The sequence below is a fragment of the Ostrea edulis genome, chromosome 7 (assembly GCF_947568905.1).
Source record: "Ostrea edulis chromosome 7, xbOstEdul1.1, whole genome shotgun sequence".
Taxonomy (NCBI): Eukaryota; Metazoa; Mollusca; class Bivalvia; order Ostreida; family Ostreidae; genus Ostrea; species Ostrea edulis.
Window position 1 is genome coordinate 12002690 of NC_079170.1, and position 18432 is coordinate 12021121.

The following is an 18432-nucleotide window of genomic DNA, read 5'->3' on the forward strand; positions in this document are numbered from 1 at the left end:
TGGCTAGGAATACATACAAATTTTTCATTTTCCGAAATTACTATTACGGAAAACCTTATTTAGGTTTAAACTTTTTCATAATAAACTATAGAAAAACTTCTTCCCGACGCAAACAATTCCCATATCGTGATAATGTAAAAGAATCATTAACCTTAATGTATAGTAAGCTCCAGTTTTTGCTCTTTTACTATTCAGATCTTTACATGTCCATTTAGTTTTAAGTGACCGTTTTCGAGTTGATTCAAAGGCATCTTTTTGTGTTTTTATCTCATGTGCAGTTTCTAGCATTGTCCCAATGATCAGAAAGAGAATTCACATGTACATTGACTGACCGTCCATCCCCCTTCTGATATGTCCATATTACAGAACACATTAGATTGAATGCCACCTGAATATATTGTGTATACCCCGGAATGTGTCTGTCCGTTCTGAAACAGCTCTAAACAGTCCACAGCTGAAAGAGAAAAAATATTTCATTTTCAAATCATCACTTATTTTAAACTTTAATGAGAAATTGCAAGTTTGTGGGAGTTGTCTTCTGGATATCATTGAGAAGATAGCAACAGAGACCCGTATAATTCTGGATATAATTCTACATATTTCAATTGACACTCCTGTGGTTTTGAATATCATTGCATATATAACAACGGAGGCTTGAATTGTTCTACATATTATTACAAAAAGAACAATATTTAGGTCATGCAATTACATCCATATACATCACTTTAATGATAACAATCGCGGTTCCTGTTGTTGAAGATATCATGGTATATTTCAGATATAAGGATCGTGTTTTCGTGTATGTTGCAGGATAACCTCTGAGGTCGAGAAATGTTTGAAATATAAAAACCGAGGCATGTATATTTCAAACAACATTGCGAGACCAAGGATGTTATCCTGTATCATTCACGAAAGCAAGAATTTTATTTCTATTCTACTACGACTCAGAAATATACAGCCGATCGCTTACATTTACAGAGCTACGAATTAGGTCATCGTCACATCATGGAAGTTCCGAAACGGACCATGCCTATACGTCTTTTGCTGACGAAAAGGGTGAGATGGCAGAGATATACTAGATCTAGTTTTACAAATATTGCAAGCATTTAGTTTGATGTTGACGGATTATATCAACTGCTTTGAATACACAGTCCAAGGAAACTACACATGCGTGTACGTTGAAGAGAGTTAACTGTGCATCGACATATTTGCATTTGCATCGATCTTCGAATGTAGACGATTGATTTAAATTGAATGACAAGTTCCCAAAACTCACTTTTTAGGCAGTAGCAAAATCATCTGTTTAAGGATGATTGGTGATGTTCTTCGGTCATTTATGAATTCATTTTATAACATATATTGATTATGTTTTATGATTTTGAAATTGAATTATCAGTTATCGATTATATGGCTGTATTAGCAAAAACGAAATACAATTTCTAATTAGTATATTTTATGTGTGCTGATGTTATGCACCAAGACCATTAATCACTAGGGAGTATGAAAAGGACAACAATAATATCAGTTGAGAGATATCAACACCATATGAAAGATGAAGATAACGAACAGTGATCAATCGCATAACTCCAGGGATGTTGGCGAAAGAAAACCTTAAATAATCCCGTTTGTCAAAAAGTTAAGTTGCAGTTTGCCAATATCATCGATATTCAAAATAAGATTTGTAAGACTCTATGGTGTGTTTTATTTCGAGTTCTCTAGAATATATCGAATCAGCATATCTATGAAATGAATATTGTTAATGGATAACACATCGTTGATAAATCTAAATGCCAAGTTAAAGGCCACAATACAGTGCTATCTACGGGGGAAATGGCTATATAATGAGTTTTCCGAAGATTGATTGAATACCAAAAACGTACTTATTTAGCTGTAATCATATGTTAGCGACTTTCGCGCCGATTATTCTCCGCTAATAATCAAGTTTACGGTATTGTATGATTGAACTTTGCCTCCATTGATCAGTCACTTTAAATGCCGTACATCATGCAGTAATTCAAACTAGAATGGTTCCACATACAGATATTCAGTGTGTTAAGTAGTCCATACCATGAAAGTGCAAAAAACCGAACAGTTATCAATCTCATAACTCTCACAAGGAATACAAAAAAAAGAGTTGGGCAAACACGGACCCCTAGATGTACTAGAGGTGGGATCAGGTGCCTAGGAAGAGTAAGCATCCAATTTCGACCGGCCACACCCGCCATGAGCCCTAAATCTTGATCAGATAAACGGAGTTATCCATAGTCAAAATCAGTGTACCAAGAACGATCTAACAATCGGTATGAAACACGTCAGACAGCATTTGACCCAATCATATGTTGCATTGGCAAACTAGATCATTATAATGACCATAGAATTTGCGAAATGCTGACTGACCATAAAATTTCCTAAATGTTTACTTTCAACGAGGTCGTCGAAACCTCATAACATCAACTTGTTTGCCTGCCTCGATTTAAAAAAAAACCTGATCATACGCAGAGCAGGTAACATAAAGAAAACGATTCGTTTACATTTGATGAAATGTATTCATTGGGCAAGAACACAATATTACAGAGTTAATCCCCTTTCACATATCCACAGATCAGGAGCCGCTCGACGTCAATTCCAGTCACGTGGGATCATTCAGCGTCTTCGGATTCCGTCACGTCGCAATACCGGTAACAATACGATCTTATTACGATGCAGACGACGGAAAACGCCAGTTTCATTACGGATAAGCACTATAGCTATCCGTACGTCCCCAGAAAAAAATCCCGGTCGCTATCGGTGTTCTCACGGAGCGTACGGAAGATCACGATTTCTGCCAGTTCATCCACGGTTGTTTAACGGAGGTACGCGGATGTCCATATATTATGACGATCTTTCTCTTCTGTGTTTATCGTGACTCTCCGTGTAGTTTCCGGGAACAACCTGTGTACAAACCGTAGACATATATATATATATATATATATATATATATATATATATATATATATATATATAGTCATTAGTTCAACGATCAAATACGCTCCTATACTCTCGACGCCTAAGTGTGATAGATAAGAGAAAAACAGACCTGTAGAATGCTGACGTTCCAAATTTGTTGTATTGCCATATTGATAGTGCATGTATTGAAAGCGGAGCAAAATGTTTCCCAGCAAAAGGATAGCCATGACTGTTCCCATGAGGAGTTGCACCGCAGTGACCGTCTGTTATTAAACGACCCCTCCCTGTATGATCGGAGACTGCAACAGCTGGAGAGTCAAGTACAGAGCTTGACCAGCAAACTCCACCTAGCGGAGACAACAATCAGTCAGCTCTCTCAATCCAACAAAGGTATTCTATCTAAGATAGGGGGTGGTCCCCATGCAGCTTCCTACAATATCAGTTTGAAGTACTTACGAGAACTGTTCGATCATATGGGAGTATTTACCCTAAATTTAATATCCTTTCACTTACGGTCAGGAACAGGTTCATTTTATGCAACACAGAACTGGCCCATTACAATTACTTCAAATATATGGCTATGGTTATTTTAAAGCATCGCCATTAAAGAATGAACAAAAATGCACCCCATCCCTCAAATTTGAAGCTTACATTTTACGACAGGAATAAATTTAAATGTTAAATGTTTGAAACAACTTAATAATTCTTTCAAGAAGTCCAATGACAATACAAGTTAAAATCATTTAGTCCCATGTCATTTGTTTTAACTTGTATCATTAATAAGAAACGGACCAAATAACTTTAACATGCATTGTGAACGGATTTTTGTGTGTCAACGGTGGATAAAATAATCGCAACATGTTGAGAGTGATCACTGTCCGTTATTTTCACCTTTCCTGTTCCTTGACGAGTCCCCCTTCTGTCATGGTCGCGTCCTATTAACATAGGTAGTGATTGCTAATTCTCGAAACAGGCAGCATTTACAAGGGAGAACCGTGGGTCTGTAGGATATTACCTTAAAAACGGAGTCCTGATTTTGCGACAAGAGTTTGTATTCTTAGATAACTCATTACATCGTGATTTATTCTTTTGATACACTAGATTAGGATATAATTTTTTCTTGAAATTATTTGTATCGATTTATTTTTGAAAGTCATGTGTTTGATACAAACTAATTTTATGTGCCGATATGTATTTCTAAGATTACGTTTGAGATCATCATTTTACAAATTCTAAAGTCGTTATATCAGTCTAATTTATCATTACAACTTGTCACAGGGTGAAACACTGTCTGATGTGTTTTGAATCAATTGTTAGATCGTTCATAACGCATTGATGAAATTACGGATTACTCCATTTACACGATCAAAATATAGTACCCACGACGGGCGTTAAAATTAGGCAGAAAATGTATACTCCTCACATGAACATGTACCCACCTCTGGTATGTCAAGGGGTGCGTGTCTGTCCTATTAGTATTTGTATTGTTATCGAAGTTGTGAGATTGATCACTGTTCCTTCATATCATCGTATGTTTCATTATGAAATCATTTCATACTGATTTGAGAAACTCTTTCAAGGTGCAGTAAGCCACATTAAATAACTCTCACTTATACGGACCTGAACGCTAGGCATATGTCTAAATTTGAAATACTTCTCCTACAGCCGGTGATGATTCAACAGAGAAACAAAAACAAATATTAACATGCAACAGAACTAATTCATTAATCGCTCTGTTTTTCTAGGTCAAATGACATACGTGAGATGGGGGACCCACGGGTGCAAAGCCAATGCCACCTTGGTATATTCAGGTGAGTGGATAACAGCAGTATGTGAAATGAACTGCAAAGAGAAGAGTCAATCAGAATAAAACATTCTGACCCTCCGTCACCTGGGAGAATCACTTCCTTTCATGATCTGGTGGAACCGTGAAAAATAAGAGGAACTACCTGTACCGAAATTCGCATCAATTTATCTAGCATGTATTTTTTCTTATACCAACGCATTATTTGAGAGCAAAATGCTTTATGATCCAGCTATACATCAAGAAGAGAATATATCTAAATCGCGATAGAATTGTACTTTTATCATTGGTCAGGTCAAATTGGTGGATCCGCCTATTCTCAGACAGGAAACGGGGCTAATCCTCTCTGCATGGTGCATGAAGTCCTTTGGGGTACCTATCAACCGAACAAAAACATGGCAGAGATTTGGGGCGCAGAGTATCAGGATGATTTTTGGGGTCCCGGGACATTGGATCAAGACGTTCCTTGTGCCGTGTGCTCGCCAAAACAGGGAACTAGTGATCCCGGGACGAAATCGATGTGTTTCTGGTTGGACTGAACAATACCACGGTTATCTTTCTGCTAATCTCGTAGGTAATCCTCAAGCTACCACATATGTGTGTGTTGATGAAAATGTTGAATTGATGGATGCAGGCGCAAATGATGTGAATGGTTTCCTAATGTATGGCGTGCGCGGGCACTGCGGAAGTTTAAAATGCCCGCCATACATAGAAGGGAAGCCAATATATACTATGGTTATATCTTGTAGATGTTTTTTGTGATATTTTGTGATATCATACTACCTACTTTCGTCTCATTACTGCAGATGACGAATGTAAAATAATTTAATCACCAAAACAAACTTATTATATGTATAGTGTAGGGAACTTTCACATTCGTATGATAAGGCGAATTTAACATAACGTTATTACTATCATTATCATCACAAATAATACAGTGTTAAGAGTAGATCAAACACCGACACATGGGCATACAAGAGGTTAAATCAGGTGTCCCCTTGTTGACCGTGATTCCTATATCTTGATCGAGTTAACAGAGTAATCCATAGTAAAATGAAGTGTGTAAATAACAGCTTGGGAGTGAAACAATACAGAACTAGCTAGCCTCAAACTCAGTATGTACATAACGGTTTAATAATTATTATGAAAGACGCCATTTATTTCTATCCCTTTGATATCAAATATTAACACAGTCTAGGACGAAGCTCTAATGGTTCATGATTATACATGTGGTGTGGAACAACAAGCAAAGGCATACATAAGGCCAGATCAGACATGAAATCAATAGATATATGTGAATTGTTTTATAAAAGATAATAGGAGTTTATATACCTTTAACACTTTAAAACATAGCCAAGAATCTGCAGCAAAAGCAACTTTATGTCTCTTCGACTTTATGACACCACACTAAATCACAATAGATTTATTGTAGATAAGGCGATATTCATATAAAGAAATAGCACCGTGAGGCTAATCTTCTTCAATATCCTAGTTCCTAGTTGTTATTCGTATTCATATAATATACTATGTACGATATGGGTATTATAAGGGTGCAAATCAAAAGCAGTTCAATATTTTATTTGATAAGGGAGTGAACGCTTTTCTCGTCTCATTTTTTACAATCTCCTGATTTTCATCTCGACGAATTTTAGTGAGTAGTTGTATCCATGCCATGTCCTCCACTCAATCCCATCAGCAAATGTCGAGTGAGCCCCACGTAGGTACATTCCATTCAAATTAGAGTCATGACAGTTTTCATACCACCAGCCACCTTTAAATCTTGCCGCACAAGTATTTGAATCGTGGTCTTTGGTGTAGAACTGCGCACCATTTTGTCGTATCATCGAATCACCTAAAATAGAAAGTTAATTAGCGCACACAGGCGTTTCAATATTAAACACATGTAATTATTTTTGAAACAGCAAATTGTCAGCTTTGAAATGTCAAAGTTATGAAATATGAGACCTGCTGTTCCTTGATAATCCTCGATCGTCAGTTTGTATCCACTGCTCTCGTCCCCAATAGAGAAACGATTGTAAACAGCGTAACGACTTTGTCCAGCAAAGTCAGTCATGTCTATGCGAAGTTCATAAAATCCCTGGCTAACGATTTCATAAATTCGATGATTTCCTGAAACATCAAACAGTAACACCGAATTTTGTTTTGGAAAATTACAGAAAACAATGGAAAACAATTCAGAAACTTCGCATTACTGTACCTACATCAGAAATTATATATAAAATTATTATCATCCTCCATCCATAGAATCCATGTAATTTAATGATCTGGTAGCTTTATAGAATTATTTACCAAGCCAGAATTCGTTGGACTTGTTTCCGAATCCGTATTTATAGTCAATCCAATTCCTGAAGAAATCCTCCGAACCATCACCTCTCCTCTGGATAACCTACTTTGACATTAAACAATTAGTCAATTAACCCGTGATGAAATTGAGAGTTCGGGAGAAAAGAAAGCATTCTTTGACGACCTAAAATGTACATCACAATATAGTTTGCATACAGTAGCAACATTGAGAGTTAGTAGACAGCCATTGCAATAATTAGCAAAGGTGAAGATCAAAGTCATAATCAAAACAATACTTCAGACATGGTTTGCTCAACTATTTCATTAAGTCTTAATTCAAGGTAAATGTATCTTCTAAAATACTTGTACAGTTGTACGATCTAACTAATGTTTTTGTTGGTTCAGAAGTAGACACATAATGTGCTTAGTTACATTGAGTACAAATACTCACTGTCCATCCGCCTCCGTCCGTCACTTGATCGCAGAAAACGTCCAGTCTTCCGCTCTTTTGTGGGTATATTGTGTACAGCTTATTCTCTCGGAACCCTTCCCACAGGTAATCTTGGCAGTCACGGGGAATGGAAAACACTAAATGCGAATTAATTAAATGAAAGCACTACTGTACTCAACATCAGATCTTCATTGTTCTAGATGTTGATAGATCCAACTGATTTCTTATATATGAATTTCAATAAAAAAAACTGTTCACGTGTTCTACTTGTCATAGATTCGTTTACTTGTGATATAGTCATTTACTTGTCACGGATGTATTTACTTGTCATGCTTTTGGACAACTTCATCACCCCGACCCCATCTACAACAATAGTGTGTGTGTTTTCAGTATTGAATAAACATCTACATGGACGTACCTGGAGCAAATGTTGGGCGTGTTGTCACTGGGCGTGTGTCTAAGAGGAGTCCTGCGACATGGAAGGGAATAAAGATGACCAAACACACATATGTCTTCAATATAGGTGTTACCATTTTGCCATTCGAAACACAGGTCTTTGAAAATTGTTTTCTTCACAGGACTGAATGATTTATCGCTTTATCTATGTATGTCATCGTGAAAGGTATATACAAATATATCAATGTTCTCTTACTGAACCGATTAAACTAGAGGTCATTTTGAAATAAGAATTTACAGAGGATTTGAAGAAACTTATAAATTGTTACTTGAGCAAGTTAGGCTAATCAGCATATTTCACTTTGATATTACCAAGCTACACGTGTAACATGTAAGGACATATTGGAATAATCGACAATCTTAGTCATGACTTCTACAAAACAAGGCCTGTAAGATATAGTTCTAAACAACTCGAATTATCGTATCATACGAAATATCAATTACATGTATGCCATTCTTTACACTTACCATATTAGTGTGAATCAATGTATTAAATATACGCCAAGTGACAGGAATAAATACAAGCTCCTCCTCAATATTTCACAGCGACAATTACATGTCACCTAACAGTTAAATAAACGGGCTGCGATAACCAGGATTCATGGCATTGCTGTATTGATATAGCTACATCGTCTAAGGGTGGAATTTATTAGAATATCATGACGGCGGACTGACACTCAATCAAATAATTCATCTATGAAATTTTATAACCATTGCGTATTATTTGATGATGTGCTTTACTAAATGGTGTGTCTAAAAATTCATTTGTTTAAAGAACATGACCCACAATATGCCATTTTTGGCCTACCACATTTGGAAAAATTAAAGAACACTTTAGAATAAATCAAAGATTATATTTTTTATCCATAACATGAGCCAAGTTGTATTGCGCAATCGTTTCCTCACACCGGATGTTTAAAGCACTGAAGTAAATGCCCAAACCTACCGCAGTTTCACGTTTTCCGGGAAAATCGCATAAATTTGCCAACTTCAGTCTATAAATTCACATGGGCCGCATTACTCACGACTCAATTTTGTAAACTAAAATTAAAATGCAAAGTTAGATTAACACTTTCCATCAAAAAAAATTAACTCGTAAGCAATGCGGCCATGTCGAAAAAGAAATAATAATAACAAAATTGTCGTCTGGAAACGTCAGATTCCAAGGAAGTCAATACATACATCTAACGCAGTTGATACGACTAAAAAAGAAACAGCAAAGAGGTGAGTTTTTATGTTGTTATATATTTTTTAAAATAAAAAATCAATATCTAAACGAGTAAATATGAGAGTCATGGCCTATGGTAAAAAGGTACAGGGGGGGGGGGTGTAAACCTATCGTGTATGTTTGATTCCGAAGTCCGTTCCGATGGCTTTAAAAGTACCGATTTCCCTACCTTTTGTTACTTTAAAAATGATATTGTTCGAAACAGAATGAATGTTCGAATCAAACATACAGTACAAACTTATACAGCCATACGGAATACCCTAGTTAGAATAATCTAACTGTGTCTCGGGACAGGCCCTCGCCACAATCGGTGCCGTAGGACATTATCATTTTAACGATAGAACATTCTTTCTAGGAATACCCCAGTAAACATTTCAATTACACAGGCCCAGCATCTACACATGTATTACGCATGGAGATGTGCGATATATATTCAGACAGTATGATCTATCGTATGAATTTGTCCATTGGTTCTCACAATTTTTACAAATTTTGTACGTTTAATTATTATAGGCTAGATCTACAGTTCAAAGTTTCTTATAAAATATGAAGTCTGTCAATCGTAACTGTAAAGTTGTAGCAACGTGTTACATTAACAAATGTCCGAATATTACGGCAATGTCAAACACAGCTGTAAGCTCTATCTATTTTTTCATTTGTACTTAAAATTTGAACACACAATATTCATACATCGAACGGAGATTAAACAATTATCGTTATGTTTTCGACTTCAACTATTTAAGTTCGTAAATTCGTAAATTCCCTTGTATATACGTGGAAAGAAACCTACAAAAACACACAGAAAGTTTGTTTTTAATGAAGTAGGTCAATTTAAATACATATCAAAAATATCTTGTTAAATAATATTTGACATAACTTGTGTTGAAATATAGAGTATTCTCTTAAGTATATTTACTTTTTTTCGATTGAAGGGCAATAACTCTAAATAAAAAACATAGTTTACTAGTGGAGGATCCTAGTTTTTTTTCTTTCGTTTTGTTTTATATATACACACGAAAATCAAACGCTTTAATTGATTTTAGAATTTTTATTTTGTGCTATAGGCAAAATTGATATTGAAAAGATATGTTTTAAATGTTAGGAAAAAAAAACCAATCTATAAAGGTGAAACGGCAAACCCCCACCCCCCGAAAATGTATTACAATACTACTGATAATTTTTCTATTATTTATATTTTTTCATGTATGGAGATGTGCATGGTTTTTGCACCAGTTTTCTTTTTGGATTAGGAAAATGGTTTACTTTTTCCTTAAAAAAGGACTTTGGAAGGGTCCATTAAACAGACCCAGGTTGGGAGATTTCAGGCTCTCATGGACTTAATTTTCGTGGAAACGAGGGGGTTATTTATATTCGGTCTTTCCTACCCCGGGATAGGAAAGACCGAATATAAATAACTTCCTCGTTTCCACAGAAATTTACATCGACTACATAATAGAAATAAATTAACCATGTAATATACATTGTTGTAAACCCCATACCCCCTCTATATTTCACACTGACATTAATCAACAAAACATTTGAAGATACACATTTTCAGTTTATTAGTGGAAAAAAAATAATTCCAAGTTTTTGAATACAATTTATTAATTGATTCACCAAGCATTAATTAACAGGTTAATTGATTTATAATTAGATTTTAGGAAAAATAACCTAGGCTAATGGGTTTTAAGATGAAGATAAGATTTACCCAAATTGTATATTTTAATTACATGTATATGACATAAATATTTCAGATATGCCAAGGAGTGGTCCCTAATTCTTTCTCTGTTTCAACTGTCCATGGAGAGTAAAACCAAAACACAGATCCAGGATTTCAAAGAAATATAGGACAGTGATCACCACTCTGATAGGGAGGGCACCATCTGATCATGATTTTCTGTGCAATATATGCCAGAGTGTGTGTGTTTCTCCCATATTAAACAGAAGAATATCAAGTCGGTTAGGCAACAGATTCAAGACAGTCCAGCACCACCACCAGCAGCAGCAGTTCTTCCAATTAGTCCCCCTTCTGTATCACTCCCATCCCCATGTACATCAAGAGGGCACACTTCATGCTGTATCTGCGAGTGACCAGGTCCAAAGTTAGTTGTAGTCCCAGTAGTAGTAAGGCATGAAATCTTCATTTCAAAAGAGGCCATCATTCCTGCCGGGGCTCGCTTCTGTACAAATCACCTACAACAAGACATAGAAGAACTTGAACCTATTGCTGACAACACCATGTTCAACAAAACAGGAGTGACATAATTAACCAAACAAGTTTTTGAGAGCTGAAGTTTTGAGAAAAGAGAAAATAAGGTTGGATTTTGACAACAGTGAAAGTCTAACAGTGAGCATCAGAATCTCCTGGGAACCCCTAAAGCTGCTTTCGAGGACTTGCTGACATATGTAAACCTGTACAATATGGAAACTTGTGCTAGATAAAAGCTTTATAACCTTTCTACCAGTGATGTATTTGTTGACAATAAAAAGGGTATTTGATTTTAGCAGAATAATTACTTATTATGAACTACTAGTATTATCATTATGATACTTAACTGGCAAATAACAAACAACAAACATGATTTGTAAATGTTATTTCCTGTATAGATCTACATGATACTTCTATTTTGGGAACATTATGAAAATAGGCCAATTTAGATTATTTCTCATTCTGATGCATTTACAAGCATGTATACATTACATGTAAATGCAATATAATCCAAACAATTTAAAACTACAGTGCCTTAGGATATATTCTATTTCAAATATGTATCTAGATGTAATTCTATTCAAATCTATATTAATGCCTGGAAGATTTTTAGATCACAGCTCATGAATTACGTTCTGTCAGTCAATAATGTATTGCACAAACATTTAAAATTGTTGGTTAAAAGACCTCAGTATCTTTACATGATTTATACGTATAGGAATATACAATTATTGATCAAGATAAATACAGTAAAATTTATACAGTATAATTTCTCAAATCAATAATATACTGACTCTGATCCCCTATATCGGTGTTGTGTTGTTATTATTCACGCTATGAAATCTACATGTACATGTAACAAAAAGATCATTTGATACTTACTATTAGGTGTCTACAGTAATTTTCCTTTAATCAGGTTTCACAGCAAATGCTCGTTCAACGTGTAATTCCGAGTAAATTCGAATTGAACATGTTTTGACGAGACGCGGTGTAAACTTATTTCGTTACCATTGCTTTCGATACTCGGTCGTTTTAATGCTAAAAAAAAAAAGAAAACAAAAAACCCCAAAACTATGGAATATGATATGAAACAAAATTGTTCCAATGATTCACTTCTTTCACCATGTAAATAAACTACATACTATATTTATTTTTCTTATTTCAGTATTTTAAAATTCAAGTAAAAATAATTTAAAAGTAAAGTTGAACAATCACGGTTTTGAACATCATTTCCAAAATATTTCTTATTTCTATTTCCCAAATTTGGTAAAAAATGCTTATTATGATCATTGAATAAGCCATTCTAGCTATTTGAGTGCATATAACTTGATATATTCAGAGATTTAAAGGTTTATGTACATTGTATATGGTCATTGGAGGTTTATTGTTGTGACGTGTATCCCGAAATGTTAATTTTTTAACATTAAATACCACAATATTTAACGTCATATTAACAAAAAAGTATAGAATATATGAAAAAAAGAAAAACATTTCTAGAAAGCCTATATCCTGAAGCTTATTATATACGGATATTATCAATATCCCAGCCTAGGCCATTTTTCATGGTTCGTGGGACATGTTCTTTGACGTATTTCACGACATTCAGTTCTTCATATATTACATAAAACATTCAGTTCCGTGTGGATCCGGTTTAGAATAGGTCCTCAGTACCTCATGCTTGTTGTAAGAGGCGACTAACCGAGGACCCGTGTCACAGCGAGTGTCTCCCTGCTCAAAAACTACAAGTGCAAAGCATGGGAGCTAAATTTTGAGCCCTTTACTGGCAATTCTGACGTCACAATATGAATGAAACATTCTCGAGAGGAACGGTAATTAATCCTGTACAACCAATTAACATAGAACCAATCAACCTAAAAAAATTCCAATGTTAATCACAGGATGATTCATTCCAATAACATATAAATCCCACACATTGGGTTTGGATTTGAGAAGGGGGAAACGATTACACGATCGAATTATTTAACTAACCTATGCTGAGTAGTCTTTCTTCCTTCACTAGTGTGGCATACACCGATTAGACCACCATGCCCATACAGCACAATCACTATCAATATGTTTTATCTTGCTATTCCATCATATGTACATGTAAGTTGTCAGTCCCGAGTTATCAACTGTATTTTAGGAGAATATTTGATATGTATATGCAAAAAATAAATACACTCTATTGATTATGTGGACAACTATGTTTTTGATTTTATATGAGCTGGTGTGATAAAATATGTTTGTCACTATAATCTGTAACACTATACAGGGTTTGGAGAGTTTGTATTATCTTGTAGCACAGGAAATGTTAGACAAGTATTTCGAAGATTAGAAAACAGGATTACGCAATTTGTCTAAGAATTAATTTTCTGATTGTCATTTTATACACACATCTCCATCTTGACGTTGATCATACGAACTGAACATGTGTGTGGTGAATCCGTGGTTGGGTATTAATGGTGTGCATTCTTGTGCCTAAAGATAAAAAAAATCAGGTTTTCAAATCATCATACTTTAGATTCATTATCTAGATATATTCTAAGGTAATTATACAGTTTATATATCTTATAGTATATCTACATTCAGTGTTTTTAATTTTATCATTTTAAAACAAGAAATGAAATAGTATACCATAGTAAGCAATTTCAGGAAGGGAACTGCTTTGTTTGTGGAAGATTATTTTAATTAAAAGTTTGGAAAAAAGGATCACATTTTATGCACATTGCCTTTATTTACACTTCCTGTTCCAGCACAGGTCAAGGGTCCTACTTAATCGCCACTTAGCCAAATTATAATTTATAGAAAATATTTTTTTTGTTTTCAAAACATCGGTAAATGTCTCTACTAATATGGACATACCAGGGGAAATATAATCCTCAACAGTTTCAATATATATTTCTAATCCGTCATTATGCTCAGTGGTCAGGAAGTTAGAACACGTTTGACGTTGGTCGAAATTCAAATTCAAGATATTACAATAACTGATATAAAAACAAATTTATAATAGTATTTAAACTGACGAGACCGGAGACCATAACAACTACAATGTGCATTTGTGGGTTATTGTCAAGCATAAATTTTACCGAGATCTAAAAAATAAAAATCAGTTATAGATATATGGTTCACGACATATGTGGCCGGTCGACAGCGGGTGCTTACTCCTCGTAGGCACCTGATCCTACCTCTGGTATATTTAGGGGTCAGTGTTTGACAAACTCTATTTTGCATTGCTTATAGGAGTTATAAGATTGATCATTGTTCATTATCTTCACCTCAAACTACAAGCTGTCATTACTTTCAAATCAGTGACAAATTGTCATAATTGACTCAACAATCAATTTAAACTAAATTGTTTTCTGAAAAATTATTCTATCTTTTTTTTTAAACTGAAACCAATTAGAGTTATGAAGTGCCAAAATATGCAGGTGAAATTAAATCTATCAATGTTCTCTTAGATGATAGGTCACAGTTCACATTTTCTATATGATTTAAATTTTTGGAATAACCTCCTATCTTTGTTTTTTATCAATAGCCCTTTGCAAATGCCAATATTTTATCTGTATTGACGTCATGGCTTATCACAATGTCATGAGATATGAAGAACATAGGTATGATAAATGATACACAGATTAATGCATTTCAAGAGTTTGTAAATGTTATTAGTATTTTTGAGATAAAGTTATGTGTGTAGAGAAATAATTCTTCGTAAATCAAACGTATCTATATGTATCTCCCGCTTGCAAAGAAACAGTATGTAGTCAAGCTCACCCGTGTAGCATACATTATGCGCGAACTGTACGTGGCATTGTAAGGTGGAAACTCCTACACCTGATATTAGCAAAGAGAAACATATAATATACTGTGTTGTGGACCTGAACCAGGGTAATTTTGCGAAGTTTTCACTTTTAAAAATCAATGTTTTGGTTGAGCGATACCTTTGTGAATACTCACTTTGAGTGTGTCTGATGGAAGTATTTGTACATTATAGTCCCCTCTAACACAATTACATCTATGATGTAGTAATGAATAAGAATATGCTTCGAGATACAAGTCTCATTGCGAGGATTCTTCAAGGAAATTTTAGTAAGATTTCAAAACTACAGGAATGAAAGAGTCATTGGACAAAACTAGGACCTTATTGAGTTTTGTGGTTCTCGGTAGTTTCTGGCTTTTGTGTTTTCGGAGCAAAATTATACATGCATTATCTTGATGTTACCTGTTTCCAAACGTGCATCACTAGCCATTCCGATATGTTTAGAATGTTCGTTTTTAGTCCATTAAATTTTTAAATGTAGGACGTTTTTGGATTTTTTTTATATTACAAACAATATACCTGTCATATCACTGATTAACATTTGAAATTCATTTTCGTAGTAGTATTGAAGTACCATGGGGACCCGGGTCAGAATAGGTCCTCAGTACCCTCATGCTTGTCGTAAGAGGCGACTAAATGGGATGATCCTTCAGATGAGAGCGCAAAAACTAATGGCCAAGCATAAGCCTTGCAGTCTTTCACCGACAATGGTGATATCTCCGTATGAGTAAAATATTTTCAATATTCAACCAATCAATCAATATTAGCATTGTATATGTTTTCGTCCAGTTACAGTTAGTTAATAATGTTTGTTCCAAAACTCTCCTGAGATGATAGAAACTTGATTGTTAGTAGCGTAGCTAAATCAAGAACTAAACCATCCAATCTAATCAATAAGTACACTGACTCTTTTCTATATTATGAAAGATGATAACGAACAGTGCTCAGTCTATAACTCCTATAAGAAATACAAAACAGAGAGATGGGTAAACACTGACCCCTGTATATACCAGAGGTTGGAGCAGGTACATAGGAGGAGTAAGCATCCCCTATCCGCCGGTTACACTCGCCGTGATCCCTATATCATTTAATAACTTTTGAAGTGATGAATTATCAACGATGCTGATTGGTTGAAAAATTCGTTTGATTTCTCTGTCAACATTTCGTTCGGAGTTCATCTGCACTAAGCACGCGGGAATATTTTTCTCTGGAATGCGTCTTCCCCGTTCTAATTTTAGTGCTATTTATAGAACGGGATTTTCCATACAAGCATTTATATAACGACATGCATTCGTTTGATGCATGCATGCATCAAACGAAACATTGGACGGAAAACGTTTTCGTCAATGCGCTACGCACATTGATGAAGTTTTCCGTCCAATGGTTCGCTTGATACATGCATCAAACAAAGCAATATCAGTTTCATTTCTTAAATCCTGAGTGCAACACAAGACTTGACTTCTAATGGCTGCCTCATGACATCCTACAGTGTCATCTTTTTTTCTCTTTTTTGAGTGATATATATTATCTGCAATTGATTAATGCGTTACGTCACAATTTGGCAAATTAAATGATGCAACGACACCCAACTTCAACATTTAAATTATATTTTGTTTTAGCGCGAGTTTAGTGAGGCGTGATAAAAACATTAATCAGGGTTTGATAGGAAATTACCACATTGTGACATGCTCCATAACACCAATTTTACAGCATTGAATTTTGAAAAATTTGAAATTAATCATATGTTTCAGGGGTTTTTTTTTCAAATATCAAATTATTCAGAATTATTGTTAAAAAAATATCTACTAAGTTTGGTACCTATAGGACGTCAACTATGACAAAAGTATATGTGTGTTTGAATAACCCTCGTAATAACGTCATATATACATATAGGCACCTGATCCCACCTCTGGTGTGTCCAGGGGTCCGTGTTTGCCCAACTATCTATTTTGTATTGCTTGTAGGAGTTACGAGATTGATCACTGTTCGTTATCTTCACCTTGCATACATGCATATGCCATTGTTTTTTTTGTTTTTTGGTGTTTTTTTTCAAATTCCACTGACGAGCTGTAAAGCAAACTTGTGTGGGATTAAACGTGAAATCTTCAACTGATTTTTTTTTTTATATGTATACATACATAACTCAAAGCTCAATACATATCAATTAGTCATCTAATTAGTTCTATATATCAGGATGTAATTCAAGTGTATGATAATAAAAATCTCATGATAGGCGCATTTGATGTCTGAAAATATATATGATAACATCAAAACAATCTAGGATTATATAACCATCCATAAATCCATTTACAAATTTCCTTATCTAAATTTATGTTCCATCCTTTAAAATGTGTAGTACTTAACAAGATTTATATTTGTTCACAACGCTGTTACACGGGGCTGTTGAATGTTGAAGTTGACTTTTTTATTTATCATTTTGACCAACATTTTTCAAGGGGCCTCCGTGGCCGAGTGGTTAGAACGTTGCGCTCAAAATCGCACAGTCTCTCACCTCTGCTCGGCGTGAGTTCGAATCCCTCTCGCGCCAGTAAGTGAGAAAGTTCCCCAATTTATTTGCGGAAGGTCGGTGGTCCCTTCCCAGGTACATTGTATCCAGGTTCTCTCTTCCCCCAATCAAAACTGAGCGCCACCAGATAACTGAGAAAGTGTTGAGTGTGGCGGGAAACAGCAAAACAATCAATGAAACAAAACAATATTTTATTTTCAAAGGATGTAGTTCTTGAGAGTGGACAGCTGATATATAATAATGAGCAATACTCGTCACTTTACTACATTGACAGTATTGCATATCTGCCGCTGTACAATTATTAGCATCGATGTATGTAGTAGTTTCAATAATGGTATATATAAAAGATGTCAACCTAGTGAATTCCTTACATGATGTTCTGCCACCATTATGTGAGGCAATCGTATTACAAATATAAATTCATTATTGTAGAATTTCACCTTTGGTTTACAGGAAATAACTCTTCAATTAAGTGTTTTCTATATTTGTTACTTTTATCTTTTCAAAAAAAAAAATATGAACACTGCCCATTTTCTATTGATCTAGTTTGTTATCAAAAATAATCATACAAATCTACCGAGCATTATGTTTTTTTAAACATTCATAATTATCGCTTTTCATCAATGTACTGATGGCTGTGATGCATTAAATGAATGTGTTGTAAATTGTTCAGATCAGTGCAATGTGTGA

The 18432-nt window shown here is 34.9% G+C and overlaps 3 protein-coding genes and 1 long non-coding RNA gene across 4 annotated transcripts in view; 1 reads left to right on the top strand and 3 right to left on the bottom strand.

Moving 5' to 3' along the window:
• LOC130048591 (angiopoietin-1-like) overlaps window positions 1-359 on the bottom strand; it is a 29437-nt gene extending 29078 nt beyond the window's left edge. Inside the window, exon 1 of the mRNA XM_056145561.1 lies at window positions 333-359. Coding sequence (XP_056001536.1) covers window positions 333-359 — 27 coding nt within the window. The remainder of the gene's footprint in view (window positions 1-332) is intronic.
• A 2663-nt stretch (window positions 360-3022) lies between these two features.
• On the top strand, window positions 3023-7766 carry LOC125654435 (uncharacterized). Its single transcript, XM_048884393.2, has 3 exons — window positions 3023-3336; window positions 4692-4757; window positions 5045-7766. The coding sequence occupies exons 1-3, from the start codon at window positions 3084-3086 to the stop codon at window positions 5287-5289; spliced, it is 564 nt and encodes a 187-aa protein (XP_048740350.1). The 5' UTR covers window positions 3023-3083; the 3' UTR covers window positions 5290-7766.
• On the bottom strand, window positions 6313-8555 carry LOC125672671 (fibrinogen C domain-containing protein 1-like). Its single transcript, XM_048908872.2, has 6 exons — window positions 8430-8555; window positions 7924-8106; window positions 7506-7642; window positions 7061-7157; window positions 6716-6880; window positions 6313-6602 (listed from the first exon to the last, which is right to left on the bottom strand). The coding sequence occupies exons 2-6, from the start codon at window positions 8036-8038 to the stop codon at window positions 6367-6369; spliced, it is 750 nt and encodes a 249-aa protein (XP_048764829.2). The 5' UTR covers window positions 8039-8106; window positions 8430-8555; the 3' UTR covers window positions 6313-6366.
• Window positions 8556-9986: 1431 nt separating this feature from the next.
• On the bottom strand, window positions 9987-12711 carry LOC130047810 (uncharacterized). Its single transcript, XR_008796627.1, has 2 exons — window positions 12281-12711; window positions 9987-11382 (listed from the first exon to the last, which is right to left on the bottom strand). It is a non-coding gene; the product is annotated as an uncharacterized LOC130047810 (long non-coding RNA).
• Between the last annotated feature and the right edge of the window lie 5721 nt (window positions 12712-18432).

Coding starts and splice junctions, on each gene's coding strand:
- LOC125654435 (XM_048884393.2), top strand. CDS start 3,084: ATGCTGACGTTCCAAATTTGTTGTATTGCCATATTGATAGTGCATGTA. Junction 3,337..4,691: donor GCTCTCTCAATCCAACAAAG/GTATTCTATCTA, acceptor CTGTTTTTCTAG/GTCAAATGACATACGTGAGA. Junction 4,758..5,044: donor TGCCACCTTGGTATATTCAG/GTGAGTGGATAA, acceptor ATCATTGGTCAG/GTCAAATTGGTGGATCCGCC.
- LOC125672671 (XM_048908872.2), bottom strand. CDS start 8,038: ATGGTAACACCTATATTGAAGACATATGTGTGTTTGGTCATCTTTATT. Junction 7,158..7,505: donor CGGACGGAGGCGGATGGACA/GTGAGTATTTGT, acceptor ATGTCAAAGTAG/GTTATCCAGAGGAGAGGTGA. Junction 6,881..7,060: donor GTCCAACGAATTCTGGCTTG/GTAAATAATTCT, acceptor TTGATGTTTCAG/GAAATCATCGAATTTATGAA.